Below are 22,803 nucleotides of genomic sequence, written 5' to 3'. Positions count from 1 at the left end.
CACCAAAAGAATCAGTAGGCAAGACCTGTTTTGACACAAATAGACTATATTAACAAGTGTAATGGGAAACTGAATTACACAGCAGGTTCCACATGTATCATCAGGGTTTCATCATGATGACATACATATTTTATGTTTCCATCTTTTGCTGTAATGGCCATGTATGCCATTACTTTTGTACATATATTTTTTCAGATATATTTCATACGTCAATAAGTCAGTTGGCTGACCGTTTGGGTTTGTACACTTACAGTAGCTATTGAATTGAGACTGCAGTGACATCTGCAGGGCAGTGGTAGAATTAATGGGCTAGATGTAAAGTACAGTATTTTGGAGCCACAAGGAGAAAAATAAGAAACTCTAAGCTACAAAAAGTTAAAAAGTTGGGTCAACTTGGTATAACAAAGTAATAAGTAATTTTATAGCCATAGTACAGCTCAGATCAGTGTTCGTGTGAAGGACAAAGAGGTGGCCTGGCTACGGAAGGTAAATGTTTCCAAGATCCACAGGAAACGGGGAATCAGATGGGCTGCAACAGTATGCCTTGAGCAAACTTCCACTCAAGGTGTCCTTGAGGTCAAACAAGGGCAGTGGATGCTGCTGTGAGCTGTATGACTCCCATTTTAAAATGCTAATACAGCTGTGTGTCATTGTGTGCGCTGTATGTGAGCAAAGTTGCAGAAAACCAGTCCACGTGCTCAGCAAATATTGACCTTGATTAAGGTTAATACAATTTCTGATCCCTTACCAGTGTGAAATGTTTCGCCAATGAGAATAAATCACAATTTTCGGTATAAATTAGTTAAAAGGTCACCAGAAAGGTTTAAGATGGAATGGAACAATTGGACAGCACAGCACATACAAGTGCTGAATGGGACTTTAATCATGTTAACTGGTTGGAAAGGTTGTGACAAAGACATTGAGTTAGAATTCATGAATCTCTCAAGCATGTGGAGTCATAAACAAGCTCACTCGGCAGTGGCGGCTCTAGCTTTGGGCCACATGGGCAATTGCCCAGGGTAACATTTTCCAAATTCTAACCGAATCAGCACATGGCAGACGGGCAGCTGTAATACTCAAGACCCCAAACATGAGATGTCATTCGTAGCCAGAACCGCCACTGTCCTCGGGAAATAAATAGTCACGATCAATGTGCAAATCAATATTTATTTTTGACGATTTTTTAATATTTCTCTGACAACAATTGAGAGCACACTCTTTACCCCACTTTTTTCCAACAATGTCATCAAAACAATTGTCATGGAACTCAGGTGGAAACATGAAATGAAGCAATTTATATGTGTCAGCTAGAGCACAGAGATAATGTCTTCCCATGGAAACACAGGATACACACACCTTAAAATGTAAAATGTACCAGGTTTGACAACAAAATGACATCAAGAAATACAACCAAATCTTTCTATTTACATCAAGACGCTACACTTTATTGCTGTCAAAAGTGACTTAAGGGTGCTGGTTTTCTTTAGAAATATATTTTTTTTGCTTTAGAATTAACTGTTACTTAAATAGCAAAGTTTTTTTATTTCTCAGGACTTTGTTTGGTACAGGATTGAGTTTTCATGGTTGGCAACTGCCCCAAATGCAAGTTACCAGTAACTGCAGAGGAAGGGTGAAGCACAGACATCATGTTGTATACCTCTCCAAGGACATAAAGGAACAGTTTTATTAGTAGAATATACAGTATATATTTTATCTTAGCAAACAATAATATAAGACTACTATGTGAAAACATCTTGAATTGTGTAATTTCCAAAATAACACAAGCATATACACCTCTGTCAACAGTTTAAGTATCACGTAAAAATGGCACAACCTGCTCGACTGCCAGCAATAGAAAATCAAAACTTCGCCAATCCCAGTCCATTTAAGTGCCAAATAATATTACAGTATTTACACCCACATTTATTGTGCAAACAAACTTCACTCCTTTTCAGTTATCATGAACACTGGGAATATTAAAACAGTTTACAAATACAGTACATGTAGTATGTTCAGTGTGCAATGATAAGATGCTGTAAACAAAATAATGTGCATGCTTCTTTGTTTCCTGTTGTAAAAATGTACAGTATATAGCTAGAGTAAATTTCTGTACCCAAAACTGTCAATTTATTGGAAATGATTTTCAGTTGTCACCTGCTTTCATCCAATTGGGTTAGGATTATTACAGTCACAAATAATACTATGTATCGAGACTGTTGGGTGAGTGCCCAAGTAAATCACAGAAAGTAAAAGAAAATATGGAATGTGAAGTTCATTTCAGGACGATATGGTATGTGATTGCATTCACTCTTGAGGCTCCAGTCCCTCCAGGTGGTCAGGGATGGGGAGGCCCGAAAGGACTGTCAGACATTTGTTCCACACATTGAACACAGGGCATACAGGCTGGACAAAGGAGACGTGGAAGGTGTGCAGGTGCTGGGAGCCCACAGCGTCATAGAAGGTCAGGTAGCCGGCGTCGTAGTCCAGCAGGATGCCAACTCGGCGCAGGTGGGGTGAAGGCTCAATGGCCAGCTCCTTGCTGTTGTGGCGAACCACCCAGGAGTTATTGCATCGACAGAGCACCCAGGAGGAGGAGTTCTTGCCTATCCACTCGTGCTTAGGGGCTGATTTGTATGCAATTCCCACAGCGTACCTACAAGTGGGACGAGGGATGTTAGTCATCTGGAAACAATATTATCGAGCCTGTTGTGTAAAGGTGTACTACAGGTATGTTGTCAAAATAACTGTAAAACACTAATAGGCAATTGGGTCCCGTAGTTTGGTACTGCACTGCATTTGCTGTGTTCCCCCTTAAAACTTTGAATCTTAAAGTACAGTGGTTTTCATCATTAATTCATTCCATAAGATCAAAACCGGAAAGGTATAAAAACACATTTTTCCAATAGGAAATAATGTAAATCCAATGTATCCCTTCCAGACAGTCCAAAATATTCACAAAATTCAAAAATATAATTTCAGATTATAATTGCAGTTTTTTACGTGCAGAAGTAAGGCAAAATAATTCTAAATAACATATTTATGGTACTTATTGTCGACGCTTACTTCCGTACATGTTGACAAAATCAACAAGTCAATTGTGGTTCTCACTTTTTTCATGAAATTGCTCAATGGCACTTGAATCTTTCTTTGGCCCCATGGGGGGTTATTTAGGAGTCACAATTAAAAACACTGCACGGACAGTGAGTCAGCAACACAAAGGGTAATTTGTTTGAGTACAGGGCAAACTAACTGGTTTGTTAAGTCAATTACCATACAAAAATCGAGACAGTGTATGAAAACCGAGACAAAATTTTAGCAAACATTTTTCTACCAAAAAATTAATAATGAAAACTGGACTATATTGTTTATATTGTTTATTTTTCTATATTGTGTATTTTGTACTGCTTAACTGATTCTGTACTCTTGCTGCTGTGCAATACAAATTTCCCCACTGAGGGACGAATAAAGGCATATCTTAATCTTAATCTCTTAATCTCTTAATCTTAATCTTAATCTTAATCTTAATAAAAAATACTAAGGCTTAACTATACTTACGAATGGCCTGGCTGAACACATTCATGCTCTCCATTTTTCTATTTCAACAATGTCTTGCATTTTTGGCTTTAAACACATCACCATCACATGCGGCCAAAAAAAAACTCACCATGTGCTACCCCCAATCAGTGCCTCCCAGTAGTGCCTTCCACTGTCAATGTAGACATTCCCCACCACGCCGTAGCTGCTCTGGCTAGAGAACCGCTCCTGACTATGGCCTTTTTTAGATGTGCTCTCATCCCGTTCCACCGTCAAATTGTCATGGGAGATTTTTAACTTCTTGTGAGCAGATTTGGCGTCCAACTTGAAGGGTTGGCCTAGCAGAGGGAGATGTGCAAATGGAGAAAATAAATTATTGCCAAAGATGTGGCACATTGAGATTTATAGCAGGCAAGATCCCTCACTGTGCAGCTCATTTATTTTCAGTTAATTTAATTTCATGTTTGCTGAGGGCAAGAGAAATAAATCCATCTATAGCTAAGTGGAGAAAATGGAAATAATGAATCCAATATGCCGTGTGTATCAGGTTTCAGTAAAGGTCAACCCAATGTGTTAATGCGTGTTATCCTAAGTCAGTGACTTACTGTTGGTCTTCAGAGTTCCGGGTTCACTGCTGCGACTTCCAGCTTGGTTAATCGCCTTGACAACGAAGATGTACTTGGTGCCACTCTGCAAGCCGTGCACCGTGTAATGGTTCTGCTTGATGTTGGGCACTATCATCCAGCTCTCTAAAGAATTGCACAGACCTAGGAGGATGGATTGTTCAAATATTTAAACAACTAATTGTATGGATACAGGCAAAATTTTTGTATGATTTTTTTGTCTAAAATGTTGGTTTTCGTTCTCTATTTTTGTAAACTATTCATCTCACACAGGACTTACTGGCAATGTTGGACTGTCCAGTGAAGATGGCATACTGGAGCTCGTAGGACACTACAGTGAATTCATCATCAGATGTCCAATGGACCGAGATGGTGTCATAGGATGCTGTGCACAGCTCTTCCCTAATGCATGGAGCAGATGGAGCTGTAGAAATCAGAAAAGAACAAGTTAAAGATGCATTGGAATTGGCGATTATCCAAAATAATACTACTTTCTAAAGGAATATGCATTTGACTCTGGTCAACTCTATTGGTTTAAAGAGGGGAAGAATAAGGGAGAGAAATTATGCTCATAGCATCATGTTCGACCCGAGGTCTTCAACCATCTCCACAATGAGAGCTAATTTAGAGTAGAGAGCAAGAGTAATCTTTTATGGATAGGACAGTGTCCACTCAAACACTGAATCAAATGGTTCTTTTAACTGGAGATATTTTAACTTGGTGTATTATTATTGGTGTGCTATAGAGCAATGATTCCCACAGGAAATTATTCAGTATCTTAGCTCATCTATCTATGCCAGCAATATATAGTGACAGTGACTTCCACTTGATTGCAGAAGGTACATAATTCATCTGCGTATCCTCCTGTTACCGTTCATCAAACAGAATAAGTAATGATAACTCTCTCTTCACCCCGACAGTCCGGTGACTGTATTACTGCAGATGCCGCCCCGATCTACCTGTCTATCTTATGCTCCAGTCTTTCCTCACTCACAAACAAGACCATGACATATTTGAACTCTTGTACCTGTATTATCCGACAAAAAGGATGTTGGGAATACATTTGGAAGTTAAAGTTCTTTGTTGTTGTTTTTTTTTTTATTTTAAAGGGGACCTGTTAATTCCCAACCCTTTGTATTGAGTATGCACTCATAGAGAGCAGCTACCCATGATAACCCACACTGAAAGCTTTCTAGATCTTCCAGAAACTGCACCTATCCCAGCTGTATTTCCTTGGATTTCCAAAATGGTCTGCTTTAACGTTCGAAGCCATTCCAACCTTCTTTCAGGGCTCGCTTTCAAATGCACAAACCTCATTATCTGAAACTTTGGCATCGTTTAACAGGAGAATATAACATTCTAACTACATTTATAGGTCAGAAAAGTGGAAAAAGCATAATAGATCTCTTTTCACTTTGTGTCCATTATCTGTAAAGTAAGTCGTCATCTTATTTAAAGCCTCTTTAGACATTTAAAGGGCAGTGAAAATGAATTTCAAGAATATAGCTCCAACAAATTGACTTTCAAAGCTTGAGAATTGTCAGCTTAATTCTGAATAGTGTTGCAATTTGGATTTGAGTTTCCCACTGTGCAAAATTGAGGTTTACCGGTGAGGTAATCGAGATTCTCCAGCAGTTTCTTCTCTCTGGAGAAGTCCAGAGCAAAGTTGTCAAATGTGTCTGTCAGGTGTATCTCAGGAATCAGTACTTGGGTTGATGCAGTTGCCATGGAGACCCTAAAACAAAGTAAACCAAATACTGCATATAACTCAGAAATACAGTCAGGTTAAGGGTTCGTACTTCCATTCCTACGCAATCCAATGTAATTAAAATATGGAGATCAGATGCTTTCTTTGAAAAGGCGTTGTGTTCTTCCGAGGAGGCTGCCTGTTTGCCGTTGGTGTTAGCACCGAAATCAATTGAAGAGCTTAAGTGAAGCTTAAGCAGACAAGTGGAAAAAGATTAGGTTAAATAGTAAATGTAATCCTTGCATGGGGAAATCAAGTTCACGCGTGCTTTCAGATTGACTCTCATTGTCTTGTCTTGCTCTCACTTCAGTTCTAAGCATTAACCGTGTTTAACTGGGTCAGTCCGATGTGTGCGGTGAATGTGCCCGCTGCCTGACCTATCGTTGATGCTCTTGGCGGTCTGCAGGAAGCGGGCGTGGTCATTCTCTTTCAGTGTCTGGTCTGCTTGTGTGATAAGTACAGAGGACCTTTCGATGCACTGCTGGCAGTTGGAGATTTGTTGGGCCAGCTTGCGAAGCCTTTGTGCCTGCAGAGGGGGAAAATTACAACCATATCAGTTGACACAGGGTTACATATATTTTTTTTACGAATTAAGACTTGTAGGACGGCACAAAAGGAAGCTAACATACGTGCTGTATATCACGTAGAGCGGCTGCCTAGCGGCATTTCCGTTGGAACATACTGCCTGCCCTCTTCCTTGTTTGAGTGTGTAAATTATGCTATAGGAAATGCACTCATGCACAAGTCATATTATTCGGTCCAAAAATTATGGACTTATCATTTGTAGCAATATAAATTGGCTGCCGCTTTACATTTGAATCAATGTGAGCTTTTACACTTTAACTAGTCTTAATATATATAGTATAGTATGTTGGATCAGCCGGCTCTGCATAGTGTACCCTGGTTTCTTTTAACTTCCAATTTTCTGATTATTGCAGTGCAAAGAAAAGCCATTTTATGTGTTCCAGAATAGTCTGGTTCTCTGGTAGCAAAATGTGGCCTTTAAATTCAGAGCACCCTCCCACCCCCCGCAGTTTCACTCCCTGTCACGATGTGCAGAGATTTTAAGAGACAGATTGAGGTCACGCTGTTTGTCAGCAATTTGGCATGAACATTGTAATCTCAGTTCAAATCTGGTGCACTTTGCTAAGTCCTTCCATCACCGTAGACTATTTTAAACCCTATTGATCCCGCCTAGCGCTGTATGTAAATGATTTAAGTCAAAGTTGTTGACAAACACTGAAAGCCTGCTGTACCTGGTGAAAGTCTCATTAAAGGCATCATGAAACTTTTACTGTACAAGAAAAGTCACTCTCCTGAATTCAGTGGGACCTACTTTGTCCAGACAGCGTTCCATAAATAAACTGCCCAGGGATCGGACGTGAAGAAAAGTATTGCATTTCACCAAAAACAAGAACTGATAGCAATGTAAGAGCAGTGTTTTATTGATTAATAGATTTGTGAAGGGCTCCTCACCTTCCCCTCCTTGATTTTGTTACCAATGATCTGTCTCCTCTGCTGAATGATTTCGATCAGGATGTCGCACTCATCCATTAGCTTGCCCTCCTGGCGGGATGCATTCACCTGCAAGGCAATTCACAGAGGAACAGACTTCTGGTTGGATTAATACTTCACTGACAGCATTGATATAGAGATGATGTTCAGATTGGTCTCGTTCTTGACTGGAATCAATGCCAAAGCTGACGGAATATTTCAATATTATTCAATTTAGCCCTCAAAAACTCCATAGAAAGGAACACAGTTGCTCTCACACTGTTGGTACGCGGAGTACATACTGTAGTATGCCTCACACAGACAAGTGTTTAATAACTGTTGGCAAAGCCCAGCGGACCATCTGACAGAATGTAACATGGGATGGTGATCAAGTGATTCATTTAAACACACTCGCACAAAAGCCTGTAGGGCCATTTTTAAATGCAGATGGATTGAGCTTTGTGAGAAATGAGAATGTCAGTTCAGTGCATTTCCTGGTTGACCCTGCATGTCACTTCCCACCCACACCAAAGCACACTCCCAACACAATGGATTGTGCATGGACTCTACTCAAGCTATTATAGGAGTCTGTGAACAATAATGTAGTTGGAGGAGACAGAGAAGTAGGACGAGTGTTTTTTTCCCCTTGGTTTAGACATCATTTATTCATGGCTGTTTTTCTTTGTCAAATTCCTGCATCATCAAAAACTGACTCAGGCTCATCACAGCGCAACAAAACACTCACATGCAGATGTGCACACACACTTATACACACATTATGGCATCTTGATGAAGCACAATACTGGTATACGAACTCCTTGCATTTTCTAAAGGCCATGTCAGGGAAAGATGCCGCTCTCCATTAACTCCAGAGTTTCAAAACCTCAGGCGTTGCTTTATTTAAAGGCATCTTAGCAGGCCAGCGTAATGCCCATGTGCAGGCCAACAACAGAATTGCCTTGAAACAAAATGTTCTTCTATAGTGATGCACTGCTCTCTGTTTCTATGCAGAAATGGCAAATGCAAACCCCTCACCATTCTTTATTTGAAATAGTATTGTGGATCTGTAAGATTGATTTATTTGGAGTTACTGGCAACAGCATTATTAAAGCACAAATAAAGACCTGCCAACCTTGAAGAAAATTCATGACTATTCACTCACTCTTGAACCCAACAGTAGGGCCTGCTCCAATTATTCTACAGTTAACTACTACTAACGACTTGCCTCTATGTTTAGACACATTTAAAAGGTTACTCAATGATAAATAATTCATGGATGCTGGCGAAAGAGCGAGTCAAACAACAAATATGCCCCGTGACAGTATAGGGATGACATCAGAACCTTGTGAAGCTTAGTAAATGACTAGTAAATGTCAACATCTGTTTGTTTTCTTACAGAAAAGGTCCAATGTTTGTGTGTGCATTGAGTAAAAAGGTCATCTACTCAAGCGCTACAATTTATTTTCTGAATGACTTTGAATCCTTTGAGCATTTATGCGTAACTCAACATTTACATAACTAATCTTTGCATATTATGGTTGAGTAATTGTAAATATATGTGGCAAGTAAAAGAAATGCGGGTCTCATGTGACCTCAGGGCACCACTCACCTCCACGTGTTGACAAGTCTGAATCAGTTTCCCCATTAGCGACTCCAGCTCGTTGTTCCTCTTGATAAGATTGCTTAGATTAGAATCCAAGGCTTGCTGGAAAAATACAAGATAATGAAGGTGTGAGCTTAAATGAGAATCCACCCAACAAAAAAATCTGAAACAAGAACTAAACCTTAAATCAAAGCACAATGCCACAGATTCATTTTCATTCCCTGGCTCACATAAACCAAGGAAGTTTTGAGACCACCTTTGGCACCTCTGGACCAGACAGGCTCTATGAAACGAGCACATGATAAGTATTTCCATACCTCAGCACGAGGGCGATACCCCTCATCCCTGCACTGCCTCCTCATCCTGTCCCGTCCGAGCCTCAAACACAGTCCTCCACTAGCAGAGAATGTGAGTGGGACAGCCACTCCACTGAGCACTAAGCCCTGCGCAAACCCATCCAAGCAGAAAATTGGGCATCAAAAGCTTTTTTCTCCTTCCTATGAGAGCAAGCCGCGCTTGCGGCTAACAAACCGTTGAACAGGTGACAGCACATCAACGCTGTCCTCTGCCCTTCCTTTTTCCCTTTACTTTGCCAACTGCTCTCTTGTTTTAATATCTTCTCTCCTCTTGTCCTCAGATGGGGCACACTATGTCCCTTTTACTTCCGCAACCATCGCCTAATTGCCAAACCATGCATGCTTAAGCCGATCTAATGCAGCATCTCCACTTTTCCCCCGAAAAATTAATCTAAGCTGAGCATTGCTTGCTCAAATATGCTATTTTTAGAAGAGAACTCATGCTTTCCTAATGAAACTAAAGTGCAAATCTTTACTAGCAAACACAGTTACATTCCTTGTGTTTTGATATAATATTGCCTCTGTGTCCATCCGTTCTAATCTCAAAGGGTAAACACAGATTGAGATGTCATCATGCCATCGGGAGCTTAAAGGATGGCCTTAATACAATGCTGGCACAAAAATGTAAAAGCAGTACAAAGATCTTCTAGTCATGTGATGTGGTTGCATAGTGCCTTGTCATTGCATTTTCTGTGTCTGTGTGTGCGTGTGATTAAATGACGTCCTCACATGTACAGCATGTTTTCATATTAATCCTCTAGGGCTGAACTGCTCGCCCAGCTGTCAGTCATCTTGTTGATCTAAAGGATACTTTTCACATGAATGGAAGCACAGTAATGCTCTGACCTTCTACAAATCCTGTTTTGTTTCTCTTCTCATGCTTGTATTCATGTGCTTGTATTGACCTCAAGTCCACTATTTGAACATAAACAATGCATACCATAGCAAACAGCCGGAACCGTATTAACAGCAGGAGACATTGCAGGGGGTGATTTGTGCAAATTTATGATGATTTATGAATTCTTACTTATTGTATTTTCCTCTTGGGACTGAAGTGCTCACCAACCCGCCAGTTACAGTATGTTGTTTGTTTGTCTACATTCTATGCCATGTATACATATCTGTATCTTTGCTCAATTACAAATACGATTTTAAGAAAATGCAGGTCTCACAGTCAGGAAATTAGGAAGATATGGGTTAGAGTCATAGGAAATGGATAGGTAATTAAACATTCAGCAGGGAAACTGTGAACCGAACTTCCTTATTTTATGATGGTACTTAATGATCAACCAAACGATCCTGTCTGGTGAGGGACAGTTGATAAAAGCTAAAGGATTACTGAACAAACACTATAAAGCTAATGTTCATGTGCTTGTGAGGTGTAAGGGCCATCTTTTATGTTGGGGGTACTTTCAAAGTATATTTCTAAGCACCCGTGGGTAATTTTATCTCTGAAAAAGGATGAGTGTTCCCACAATAACCTCTATGGTTCTTATCAGACGCTCTGCACTGAAAAAGGAAACCATTCCTGTTATCTGGTATTTCTATTGTGAGCGTGTGTGCAGGTGTTTGTGTGCGAGAGAGAGAAATGTGAGGAAATCTTAAATTCACAGACCATCACAACAAAAAGTGAAAGGTGTGAAATGGCTTGCACATAATAGAAGGGGAAAAAAATACAAGCGAAAGGTCAAGGAATGAAGAGTACATGTTTTGTTTTTTTTAACCATAAGTTAAATGTTCATATCAAATAGAGTTTAACCTATAAAGAAGCAGGTGTGTCATTATTTATTCAACTCCTCAGCTCAGCTAAAACTATTCTTGTTTGCTCAAACTGTAGAAATGGTAAATTGCACTTCTAATGAAGATGATACAAGTGTGAAAGCTTAAACAACACATTCAAGGGGACATATTGTGCTTTTTCCACTTTTCTGACCTATAAATGTAGTTAGAATGTTGTATTCTCGTGTTAAACGATGCCAAAGTTTCAGATAATGAGTTTTGTACATTTAGAAGTGAGCCCTGAAAGAAGTTTGGGATGGCTCAAAATATACGTATATGCTTTTTGAATATGTATATGTAAAACTATTATTATGAGACTATAATAATATTTTTGCGTGAACCTGTTTTGGCTGGAACGGACGAAATTATTTGGTTAGAGTATGTTTCAGTTAGATTTGAACTTTTTGTAATGGATTAATGATGCTAACCAAGGTTCCACTGTACAATGCAGTAAAAAAAGCAAAAAAGCATTTTGGGGTGAACAAAAACCAAGGTTTGATGGGATGTTTGTCTTTGTTAGGGGGTCAACCCACAAAATGCTGTATTTATATTCAGATGTCATCTTTGGGCTATGAAATTACCAACATAATTTTAAATTTCATCCAACATTGGAGTTTCTCTCACAGCCATGGCAGCAACACACTAATATAGCCGTGCTCCATTAGGCCCGTCTCAACCCAGCAGGTAATTGGTGCTCATTAACCTGCAACCTTGCTGAAAATTGCCATGTCTTTTCATTAATTATGGGGCCCCCTCCCCACACAAGCACACATTTACACCATGACTGTGCACACCCCTGGTACACCAGCATGGCTTAGTGATTGTGCTAATTGTCAAATAATTCTGCCAATATAATGACTCATTATAAAATGATACAATAGAACCTGATAATTGAGTTAAGAATTGTTCTTCCGCTGAGAGGGTTTAAATTACCGGATAATTAAATCTTTGTCATCAATATGGTCATCAATGATTGGAACAAGAAATGCCAACTCTCTGAAAATTTGCATGTGAATTCTGAGAAATAGTAGTAGAATGGTAATAACCCTCAGGGTTAGGCGCGGCATAGGAGTGACATTAAATGAATGTGATGCTCCGAGGCCACGCATAACTATAATGCACATAATTACTCTTCTATGATCCTGCCTGTGATTTTGTTCCAGAAAAAGTCAGATGGAGATATACGATGGTAATTGCTCACAAATGCTGCAACAAACACACACCTTATGAAACTCTGAAATAGCAAGCGTGTGCCAATATCAGAACCCATACTGATATCAACCGATCACATTTTTATGCCAAAATCAGCCAACAACATCCTTTTCAGTTGAATACAGTGTCATGTACAAAGCACCATACTGCTTGATGGAAGAAAATAAATAATGATACACTCACCCTGAGTTTTTCAAAACGCTCACTCAGTGCTGCCACCTGATGGTCTCTGTGCCTTCCCACCAGTTTGCACAGGGAGCAGATGAGCTGGTCGTCAGTTACACAGTACATGTTGACTTTTTCCTCCTCATGCTCCAAGCACTGGAGCCCTCGTAGGTGGGATCCCGGCATAGGTTCAATGAGCCGATGTCCAGTAAATGGCTTCTTGTTGGGGTGAGTGGCCCTGAGGCACTCCTCGCAGTAAGAAACTTCGCACGTCACGCATGTCTTAACTGCTTCCTGTGGAGGGTCTTGCTCGCAGAACTGGCACTGGACCGGCTCTGGTGGGGTGCCTGGGTTGGACATGGCAGCGCTGAGGGGCACCAAGGCCAATCGGTCGTTATCTTCCTCGACGGGAGAGTTAGGTCCGCTTTGGGGTGCCGGGAGGGGCAATGGGAGAGGAAGCCCAGCTGAAGATGAGGCCCGCTGAACTCTGTCAATTATGTTCTGCAAGGTCACGTTTCTCTTGAGTCCTTCAAGTCCACGCTCAGGGCTCAGGGAAATGACATATCTACATGTGGGGCACTGGAAAGCGCCGATGCTTTGAACCGATTCGTTGGTGGAGCAGTGTGAGATGAGGATGCGGTGAGCACAGCCAAAACACAGGCTGTGGGCGCAAGGGAGCAGCAGCGGGTCCTCAAAGAGCTCCAAGCAGATTGGGCAGGTCAACTCTGATTCCAGAGTGTCCATCCTGCTCAGGGAAGGCCAGGCGGGACAAGGCACAGTGTCAGCAAAATCCAGGGGACCGGCTCAGATACCTGTGGACCAGAAAAAGAAGTTTGAAATGTCTGAGAACTACTGCAATGTCTCATAAACATGAACATACATGGACATCTCCATGTGGTTGATGCAAACTGGCATTTTTTGATTGCTCAAGCCTGCCTGGTGTCTGGTGGTCTCTGGGGGGCAGCAGAATCAAGCTTGATAGGATACTGACAACAGTTTTTCAAAAAAGCATACTTTAATGGTTGACTAGTCAGTGTAGTCTGAGCCCTTAATTTTACACTGAAATGCCGTAAAAAGAAATGGGCAGGTAGTCGAGAGCCACAGCAGCCTTCTTTCAAACCTTCTTTATGATTGTGTTTTGCATGATTCGTTTGCAGTGAAGCACTCATGTGCACTGACACAAGAGGCATGGTTGCGTCATCAACAGCTATTCTGGGGAGGCCAGATGTGCTTCATAGTGTGACTGTATTGTGCATGTACTAGGGCATAACCAACACAACAAAGCACAAGACATAAAAACTGGACAGAGAGATTGGATGGAAGGAAAAGATTACTAATCTAGGGTGGTTTCTGTTTAATACTAGCATGCCAGTACCACAATTTGTCACTAGGGAGCGACATAAACCTCAGAATCATGGTTGAAAGAAAGATAATTTTAAAAGCATTCAAATCCTTCCACTGCACCTTTGTGTCCCTTTATGTCCTCTTATCCACACCTTATCATTTTCCATGAGCATTATTTTACTTGAAAAGACCCCAAGCGTATAATCAGAAATAATCTTATTGAAAAGCAACACACACATTGAAGAGAATAGAGCCCTCACCATTTGGTGAGCGGCTGTGGCAGATCTGAGAAGTAGGTCATCCCTGCTGACCTGGTGCACACACTGTAATCAGCCCCCAATGTGTTTATATGTGTGTGTCACTCGGGACACAGCAAATACACGAATATAGCAAAAAAAAAGCCCAGAGGGCACACACCAGCTTTCAAGCCAAAGAAGTATGTCGGCATCTTTGTTTAGCTTATAAATTAACAATACCTCACATTAAATTGAACATGGTGTTTGATAACATTTAAAGTATCTATTTAATCACCATAGATTTGTTAAGAAATGTATTAAAGTAGTAGAAAAAATAATTTTAAAAAAATTCAGGACTGGGATTGAACCAGCGCCATCAGCAGCTGTACCATTACAGCTGACTGACAAATGATTGAGTCAATTCTGCCATTTTATTCTGTTGTGTGATGTCAATCATTATGACACAGTGTCACCCATCTCTTTTTTTTGTCTCCTGCCTCTGGCTGTCTTGGTGCTCCATACCTCACGGCAGTAAGGAGGTGCAATGCTGATAAGGGGGAAGAAGAAAAGCTGATATCTACAATTAATGACTTTTAACACTATTTTACAATAATTTTCCAAAAACAGTTCTGTAAGGGCATGAGCAAGGAAAACATCACTGGGTTTAGATAGAGATTCTTTACTTTTGTAAACGGTTTTCTTTTTTTCATTAGCCTTAATGACAGCATTCAGGTTAACACAAGATCTGAACTACAATTACTGCCGCTATTCTTTCCTATTTTTTTCCTCTTAAATAATGTCTCATGCACACAGGAGAAGTATGTATGATGAGACACAAGCATCACAAGCAATCTGCTTCAAAAGTAATGGATGGTTCACAACTAGGAAATGAACTTTGTGTCATGTGCTTTTAAAGGTCATTCTGTCTGGGCCAAAGTCGCATGCACATTTCCTCTGTAAAGTCGGACATTATTATTTTTGCCCTCTGCACACTTCCACGTGCAGCAAAGTAGGAAGCATGTGATAAATCTTGCAGAGCAGACATGCTGCCTAATGTGGGCCACAGTGCCAGAATGCATCGAAGTGAGGCCTAATATGTATCTGTACCTACGTCCGATTCCCCTTCCGTCTACACTTCCTGTTCCTTTGCACAAGGTTGTGTCTGATAATTCAACAAGTGAGTGTCACACTTTACACAAACACACACATGAATACACATTGCCTTTTGTGTGATTCCAGACACCATGTTGATCCATAATCCGCTTCCACCCACGCTGGACTGGAACCAATCATCGTCTGTCACAGGATTTACCCGTACCAGTTGAGTATATGATGACGTGTTATGTGTGTGTTACTAATGTGACCCAGATTGGTGGTGACAATTTTTATAAAATTATATGTGACATGAGCCAAAACAAGTCCGATGCTGATGATGTTGATGGGAGACAGAAGGAGATACTGATGCTCATCACTGAGTTCACATGCTTAGGCTTGGATACAAATACATAAACTGTATCCAAGAAATTACCTTTACAAAAATTCAGTTTTGGAAAAAAAAGTGTTAACTCCAATTTTGACTGTTGTGTAGCGAGTATATTTTAGAAGATCGGAATGTGTACCCAATGTTCTGATTGATGAACATGATGCCCCCCACAGCGATCTGGTCTCCTGATTTGGATTTGGCCAGAGATACTGTGCCTTGGATGTCATGGTTACAGTCAGAGCTATTTAGGATTGAGGGGCAATTACGGTTCAAAATACACAGAAGTGAAAAGTGTGTCTACTTACATTCAGCAAAAATATAAATAATATTGTCATAGTGTTTCTGTGCATTCAAAATGCCATCAATAAAAATGCTTTTTGGAGTGACCTTTTATTGGGGCCAACCTGAGGCACAACTGTGCAATAATTATGCTCTCTAATCAGCCTCTAGAAATGACACACCAGCAAGGTGCATAAATGATTATAAATTATTGACTTAATTGTTCACGAACAGATTTAGACATATTTGGAAACAAAATGTGATAGATATACTGGAGAATTTAAATAGTTTTCAATTTAAATAGTTTTCAGATTGTAGGAAAAAATCAAGAGCAATATATTTGGTTACAGCGGTGGACTCTATGTAATAATAATATTAATATCTGCCAGACCTTTGAGTTCATTTAAAAAAAAATGGGAGCAAAACCAAAAATGTATGTTGTTTAAACTGAGAACGTGCTTACGTTCAACCTAAATTATAAAAAATCTCACTAACTCACACACACATGATTAGGAATGTGCATGCATTTGGCCAATCATTTACGTATGCTTACTACATGACTACATGTAATTGTATCATTGTAAAACATTGTGTCATGGTTGCATGGCAACATTTTTTCACTCTCTCCAGAAGAAACAATATCAACCATCCTTTTACACACAACTGCTTAAACACCACATTAAATATTCTTAAAAATAACCAATTTACATCAACAAACCGTGAGAAAACGGTTGTGCAGGAAAAGGCATGACAATACAACCTCGGCTAGGCTATATTTATCTCCGACATCCAGGGTCTGTGTGACAGCTGGGATGCTTTTCCCCATTCCTGACTCATTTCACAATGGCACCAAATCATGCGTGGGAAACAGGAAACAGCAACAACAAAACTGCCGTGATATATCAACCACTGATATGTCTCACTTTTGGTTTCTCTGTATGAGCCACATTAAATTTCACATCATAGTTCCTTGTTGCCCTGAGACCTGGACAGGTTAAGTCTAGGGGTGGGGTGATGGGTGTCAGGGCCCAACTGTCTCTCACGTGACTTAATACACACGCAAACACATGCTACCATGTTTGCGATCCGTCACACCACATGCTTTATTGTATCCAGAGACACACACTTTAAGCATGAGATAAAAGGTGTTTAATCAACATACACAGACTTCCTTTTAATCATCCCTCAAGAAATGTCTCCTATCATTAAGTGCTTTGGCCTTCAAGCACCAAAAAAAAACACAGTTGCTCAGTAAAAGTGGGTCACACTTAAAGAGAGTCTCACACGCAAGCCAGCGTCCCGAACATTGCATCCAAAAAACAACACATGCCTGCAACTCAGTAAAAGTAAAGTACTGCAGCTGCTCTAACGAGATTAACAACAACTGCAAAAGTATCCCCTAGTCCAGGACACAGATGGCCCCACAGAATTCATTGGTTGCTTCCCAAGTACCGCAGCTCTGTCATTATCATTCCACCGCTGCCGGCACTCACTGTTCCCACCCATCATTCCCACTAAAAAAGCCAAAATGCAACAGACATAATATGGGAAAACATTGCAACACAACTTTCACAATTATAACAAGAATTTAGGGATGTCCTTTTCTCTGTTCTGACGTACATAAAGGCATGACTGGGAGACTTTGGTGGGAAGATGGGAAGTACTAGAAAGCCCTGACCTTGACCCCATCAAACACTTTCAGTATGCACTCAAACCAGGCTGAGCCAACATCAGTGACCTCTGGCCTCCTCAAACTCTTTCAAACTCTTTCCCAGAGGCGTGGAAGCTGTTGCAGCTCCAAACGGAGGACCATCTCCCTATTTCCCTCTACATTTGCTCACTGTAGGTGGTCGCAGGTGTTGCAATACTTTGTCTATATACCATATCCGGACTATAAGTCACATTTATTTAGAAATGTATTTTACAAAATTCAAGCCTAAGAACAAACATTTAATCTGTCAACAAGTTGAATAGGTGTCTGGTAGGTTAAAATAACTTATTAGCATAAAGAACATATGTGGGAGGCGGAATAGGCTAGTGAGCGAGACGGAAGTTCACCAAACTCACGATCTCATTCCACATCACTGAATGGCATAAACAGCACATAGTTGTCACAAGAGTGCCCTCTTACGGGCGGTGACTGTAATTCTGGTCAGTCAGAATAAACGTTTCAAAACATGTTCAATTAAATACAGTATATTTTGACATATAAGTCACACCTGACTTATATGTCAAGTCGCAAGTCGCAGCACCAGTCAAACTGTGAAAAAAGTGTGACTGTCAAGGTAGTCACGATTTTTCTAGAGATTTTCAGGCTGGAGTAAAGTAACACAGAGCAAACTCCTGGTGAGACAGGCAACTTCTATAGATGAAAATAACAAGAAGGTCTCCTGCTCTTCTTACCTTCCACATGGCTAAAATCCCATCATCCACAAACAAAGTGAAAAACGACAGGAAGAGATAGATAAGCTGAAGGTAAGCTATCTCTGACTCTCTTTCCTGTGGTGCAGTGGAGGAGGCCAAAAACAGTCACCGGTAGCCAAATGATAGTCAGCGAGGATGTGGCCACGGCTCCACGGTTGTGTCATCACCTCTCATGACACGCTTCCTCCCTTGCCCGTGTGAGCTTGAGCATCCTGACCCTACACAGAGAAAGAGAAAGAGAGAGAGAAAGCAGGCACAAAGTAGTGCACCGCCTCCATCCCTCCCCATCCTCCTCCTCCTCCCACCCTGCTTTCCTATTCAAATCTGCCAGTGGGCTGCCCTGACTCTAACTAGGCCAATAGCTTGACCACTCAGGGTGGAGTCCAAGAAGGCTCTACAAGTTCTCGTCAGATGTGTCAGAAGGAAAGCATGTTGTGGCAATCTTTGTGTCTGCATGCCGCTGTGCATACATATATGCGGTCATGCATCCTCATATGTGCATGTGTATCTCTTTGAATGTGCATCCAAGCCGTCAAAAACCACCTGGAAGTTGTGAGGTTTAGCACATTCTCAGTAATGACTTCACGCTATACAATGTAGCATTTGCATCAGCCATGTTAGAAGTGCAGTTGTTTTTGTAGCAGTCCCCTTAAAGGGAAACCCGATGGAAGGAAGCTTAGATTAATCTCCAAGATACAACTCAGCCCACACAAACGCTATCATAACTGTGAAAACCAATCCATCCAGTATGTGCAGCTGACTCACTGAGACTGCTGAGTTTTGTAAAGCAATAGTGTGCAAAGGAGGGGTGTGTTCAGTTCCAGCCAAAATGTACCACAGGATCGCAGACCACCGCCAGATTCCTTTTGGATAGTGTGATTTTAGGAACCCTATAAGTGGTCATTTCAGTGTTCTCTTTGTGGGTTTGCAGCTATAATCTCTGTTTGTGTACGTGGCATGCATGGTTCTGCTTTATGCCGTGACACGTTCGCTGTGGTGAAGACTTTTGGCTGCTCCTTAAAATGAAAGGCAAAACCTATTGAGGGGAGAATAGACGTCTTCCAAGGCTAAACAATCGTAATTTAACCCACCATTCATCTAAAACCACTTTACCTGCCCACTGTTAGAAGAAACATGGAGATTATCACAGGGAGGTGGGAGGACACCAGATACACCAGATGCAGATAGATCAACTATGTGAACCATTACACAACAAACGGCTTACAGCAGGAATTGCAGTACAAATATATGTGGAAAACATCTAGATCTGATCAGTGTTTTGTCTGGATATTATTATTAGTTCCTGTTAAAATAAATGACACTTTCAATTAATTTATATGATTTTTGTCACAGGGGCCTTTTCTCTTAATCCCCTAAATTGAAAAAGATGACCTCCACTTTAACTTGAGTAAGTAAGGTCTCCTTTTTAAGCAACCAGGAATGAATGGAATGTGGAGTCTGGCTGTGTGAGACCAGTAACAGGGACAAACTGTGATGGGGTTATGACCTAAGATCTCCGATTGGCAGGATGCATACTTCTCTTTACGCATTGTTTACACTTGAATGAAATGATGGCAAGCAGAAACTGCAAAAAAGCAACCTTTGAGCAAGGGAGCGGCACATGGAACCGTGCCATACGCACCTTGTTCAGATAAGTCGCCCCCCCCATCTTATGGCAATATGACGTGCCAAATGGGGGCATCAATAACTTATAGTAGAAAGTCAGGCTGTTCTACCTTGGCTTCTCTTGCTTCAGCAGTACAGATGTGCAGATGTGCAGATAATGTAGTGTAGTGATAATGTGCCGGGCCCTACCTGGGCAGCAAAAAAAAAGAATTTATGAGCTCACTTTTGCTCATGACAGGGAGAGTACCTCGAAAAATAAGGATTCCCTAGTATGAGAGCTATGATTTCACTTTGGCTATTAAAAGAATCAGGGATGATGACAAGCAGGAGTCTAAATGATGGAAGGCTGTGACATTAATCAATGTATGTGAATTTTTTATGATGGCAGAGAGGTGTCAGGTTATGGTGTGATGGCAGTAGGGCAGCCATGAATTATTAATTGAATAAATGATGGTCTCAGTTGACTCATTAACAGTTTGAATTTTTAATCATATATCACATTAGTGATCTTAAAATCATCAATTCAGCAACTTTTTTTTCCTAATTTGTACCCCACAGATTCGTGCGTGTAAGCTTTGTCAATTTTTCCTCCTCAAAAACAGACAACACACACAGACACACACGCTCACTTCCAAAGAGCTGCTTCGAAATGGGAATTCCTCTTGATCTATCTTAGGTTTTTTGTTAACTGTGGGATAATGCAGTGACACACAAGTAGATTTAAATGAGCATTTTGCTGCTGAGGCAGCATTGCAAACCACTGAGCAGCATAGGCATCTCCATCTAACAAAAGTAATACCTTGTTGTTGCACTTTGTTGTCTAGCTTTCACAATCCTGCACTGGTTGCTTGATTAGCTCACAGATGATCTCAGCACTGAGTGCCTTTGGTTCTCAGCCTTCGTCTTGGTGATTAGTAGAATGTTGGGTCACTTGTAGAACCAATCAGCTCATTGATGTAGTTCAATGCCCACAGGCCAGATAAATGGTGGATGTAAAGGTTCTGTTCTGACTTAAACTCACCCTATCCTCTCCTTCTATTCAAACTCATTGCGAGGTGGCAAAGAGCCAGCGTTCTGTTATAAAAAGACCTGAAATTTGAATGCCAAGCACTTGAATCCACAGCAGAGCGTGAGAGTCCTCGGGGGGAACTTTGGCGAGGAATGAAAGCGATTGGACCCAGTGGCTGTTGAGGCTGCCAAGGCCTCTAAGCATGAAAACCCTGCTGGGCACCAAATATGGCAAAATGTGTGTTTTTAAGCAAACAACACTAAATTGGCATTCTCAAATGCCAATAAATTCAGAAAGGTTTTTTATCACATTGGAGAAATATGTTTCTTCGAGCGCATGAGGCATATTCCCTGGAAACAAATCCACAAATTTCAGTGCTGACTGCTGAACTGGCTGCCATTTCCCAGTTTAAAGGCTCAAAGACAACCACTGAATGGCCATTTTTGTTTTATTTGACGCGATTGCCAAATATAGGTAGTGTGATATGTGCAGCTATGCAGATGTAGGTTGTTGAATCTCGCTCTCTCATACCATAAGAGTGGCACATCAAGTTGATAGTCTGGGCTTTTTGCTCGACGGCTATTACGAATGTCATTCTGCACACCTTGTTTTCAGCTATAACAAGTATGCACACAAGTATTTTGACAAAATGTCTCATCCAATGAAGGGGCTATCCATTTCAGCCGTTTCTGTTTCAGCCTCCCATCCACACGGGAACGGCGTTATCGATTACCTGAAACTGTTGTTGAAAACAGCTTCCAAAGTGGCTTGTTATTGCCATGTAGATCCCAAGATATCCCAAGAACGTTCTCATGTGGACAGGGCCTAAACGGGACCTTTGACAACTACTACTAGTATACCTGCATACACGAACAATACACACAGCTTTGTTCTACATAATTGATAACAGTGTACATACTCTGTTTTTATTATTCATTGACCATGTCAGATGCAATTCCCATCAGATGCGATGCACCATCACATGGATTAGGCCAACGCATTTTTGTAGTTGGAGCCTAGAAAACCTGTTTACAACGTTCTAAATACAAATGTTAACATTATTACAGCCTAATGTGCATGAAATACCACAGCTATAGTCACCTTTACACTCATGTTACACTCAAATGTTGGGATCCATTGCCTCTCAGTAACCACAGTGACTCTTCCTTTCTTTCACCTAAAATGCCTCATTGAACATACCAGTAACTGTATGTTCTAACTGTATGTTCTAACTATCAGTAACTGATAGAGAAGTTATAAAATTTGAAGTGCTGTAAAAACAAACTAAAACAAACTAAAGGTGTGAATTTAGGTGTTGAATAACCTTCTGTATTCATTACTTGGAAGAAAAGCAATGAGTTGCCTAAAAAAACCAAAATGCCTATTGAGCTGTTGGCACATGTAGAAACAAACAGCCTCTGCAGGCAGATTTTACATTTTATCTCATAACAGTTCATTTGCATAATATTCAAAGCGAAGACCGTATCTCTTAAGAAGCATGACAAAAGTCAATTAACACACTTGCTGCAGATTCAAACTCAAAAGTGAATACAAAACAGAGATTAATGACAGACTGGTGCACATGCATTAAAACCCACTCCTTGGACCACATGGTGCAGTATAGACCTCTCCACGCCGCCGGTGCATGACAAACATGTACATAACCACACTTCATTACTTCTAAAGGAGTACTCACATTGAAAATGAATGAAACAACAAAAGAGGTACTTACATTCAGGAGCCTCACATGGTCCGCCAACACAAAAGGGGAGAGGTGCACCCCCAGTTCTGTCTGAAGAGACAACAGAGTGGAACTGTAGCATTAACGATGGAGAGCAGGAGTTGCAAGTAGAGGAGTCTTACATCCACACTCAGCGTACGCACAAATC

At 40.8% G+C, this 22,803-nt stretch overlaps 1 protein-coding gene across 2 annotated transcripts; it reads right to left on the bottom strand.

Moving 5' to 3' along the window:
* Positions 1 to 1,147: 1,147 nt before the first annotated feature.
* On the bottom strand, positions 1,148 to 22,803 carry LOC131103956 (E3 ubiquitin-protein ligase Midline-1-like). 2 transcript variants are annotated; one of them, XM_058050542.1, is made up of 10 exons: positions 22,647 to 22,803; positions 12,532 to 13,325; positions 9,008 to 9,103; positions 7,381 to 7,488; positions 6,282 to 6,430; positions 5,765 to 5,892; positions 4,438 to 4,581; positions 4,140 to 4,301; positions 3,665 to 3,872; positions 1,148 to 2,653 (listed from the first exon to the last, which is right to left on the bottom strand). In XM_058050542.1, the coding sequence occupies exons 2-10, from the start codon at positions 13,255 to 13,257 to the stop codon at positions 2,305 to 2,307; spliced, it is 2,070 nt and encodes a 689-aa protein (XP_057906525.1). In that variant the 5' UTR covers positions 13,258 to 13,325; positions 22,647 to 22,803; the 3' UTR covers positions 1,148 to 2,304. The 2 variants fall into 2 exon arrangements, with proteins under 2 accessions (XP_057906525.1, XP_057906524.1); XM_058050541.1 differs by lacking the exon at positions 22,647 to 22,803 and adding an exon at positions 18,259 to 18,493.

The sequence above is a fragment of the Doryrhamphus excisus genome, chromosome 16, assembly GCF_030265055.1.
Source record: "Doryrhamphus excisus isolate RoL2022-K1 chromosome 16, RoL_Dexc_1.0, whole genome shotgun sequence".
Taxonomy (NCBI): domain Eukaryota; kingdom Metazoa; phylum Chordata; class Actinopteri; order Syngnathiformes; family Syngnathidae; genus Doryrhamphus; species Doryrhamphus excisus.
This window is presented reverse-complemented; position numbering and strand designations above follow the sequence as displayed.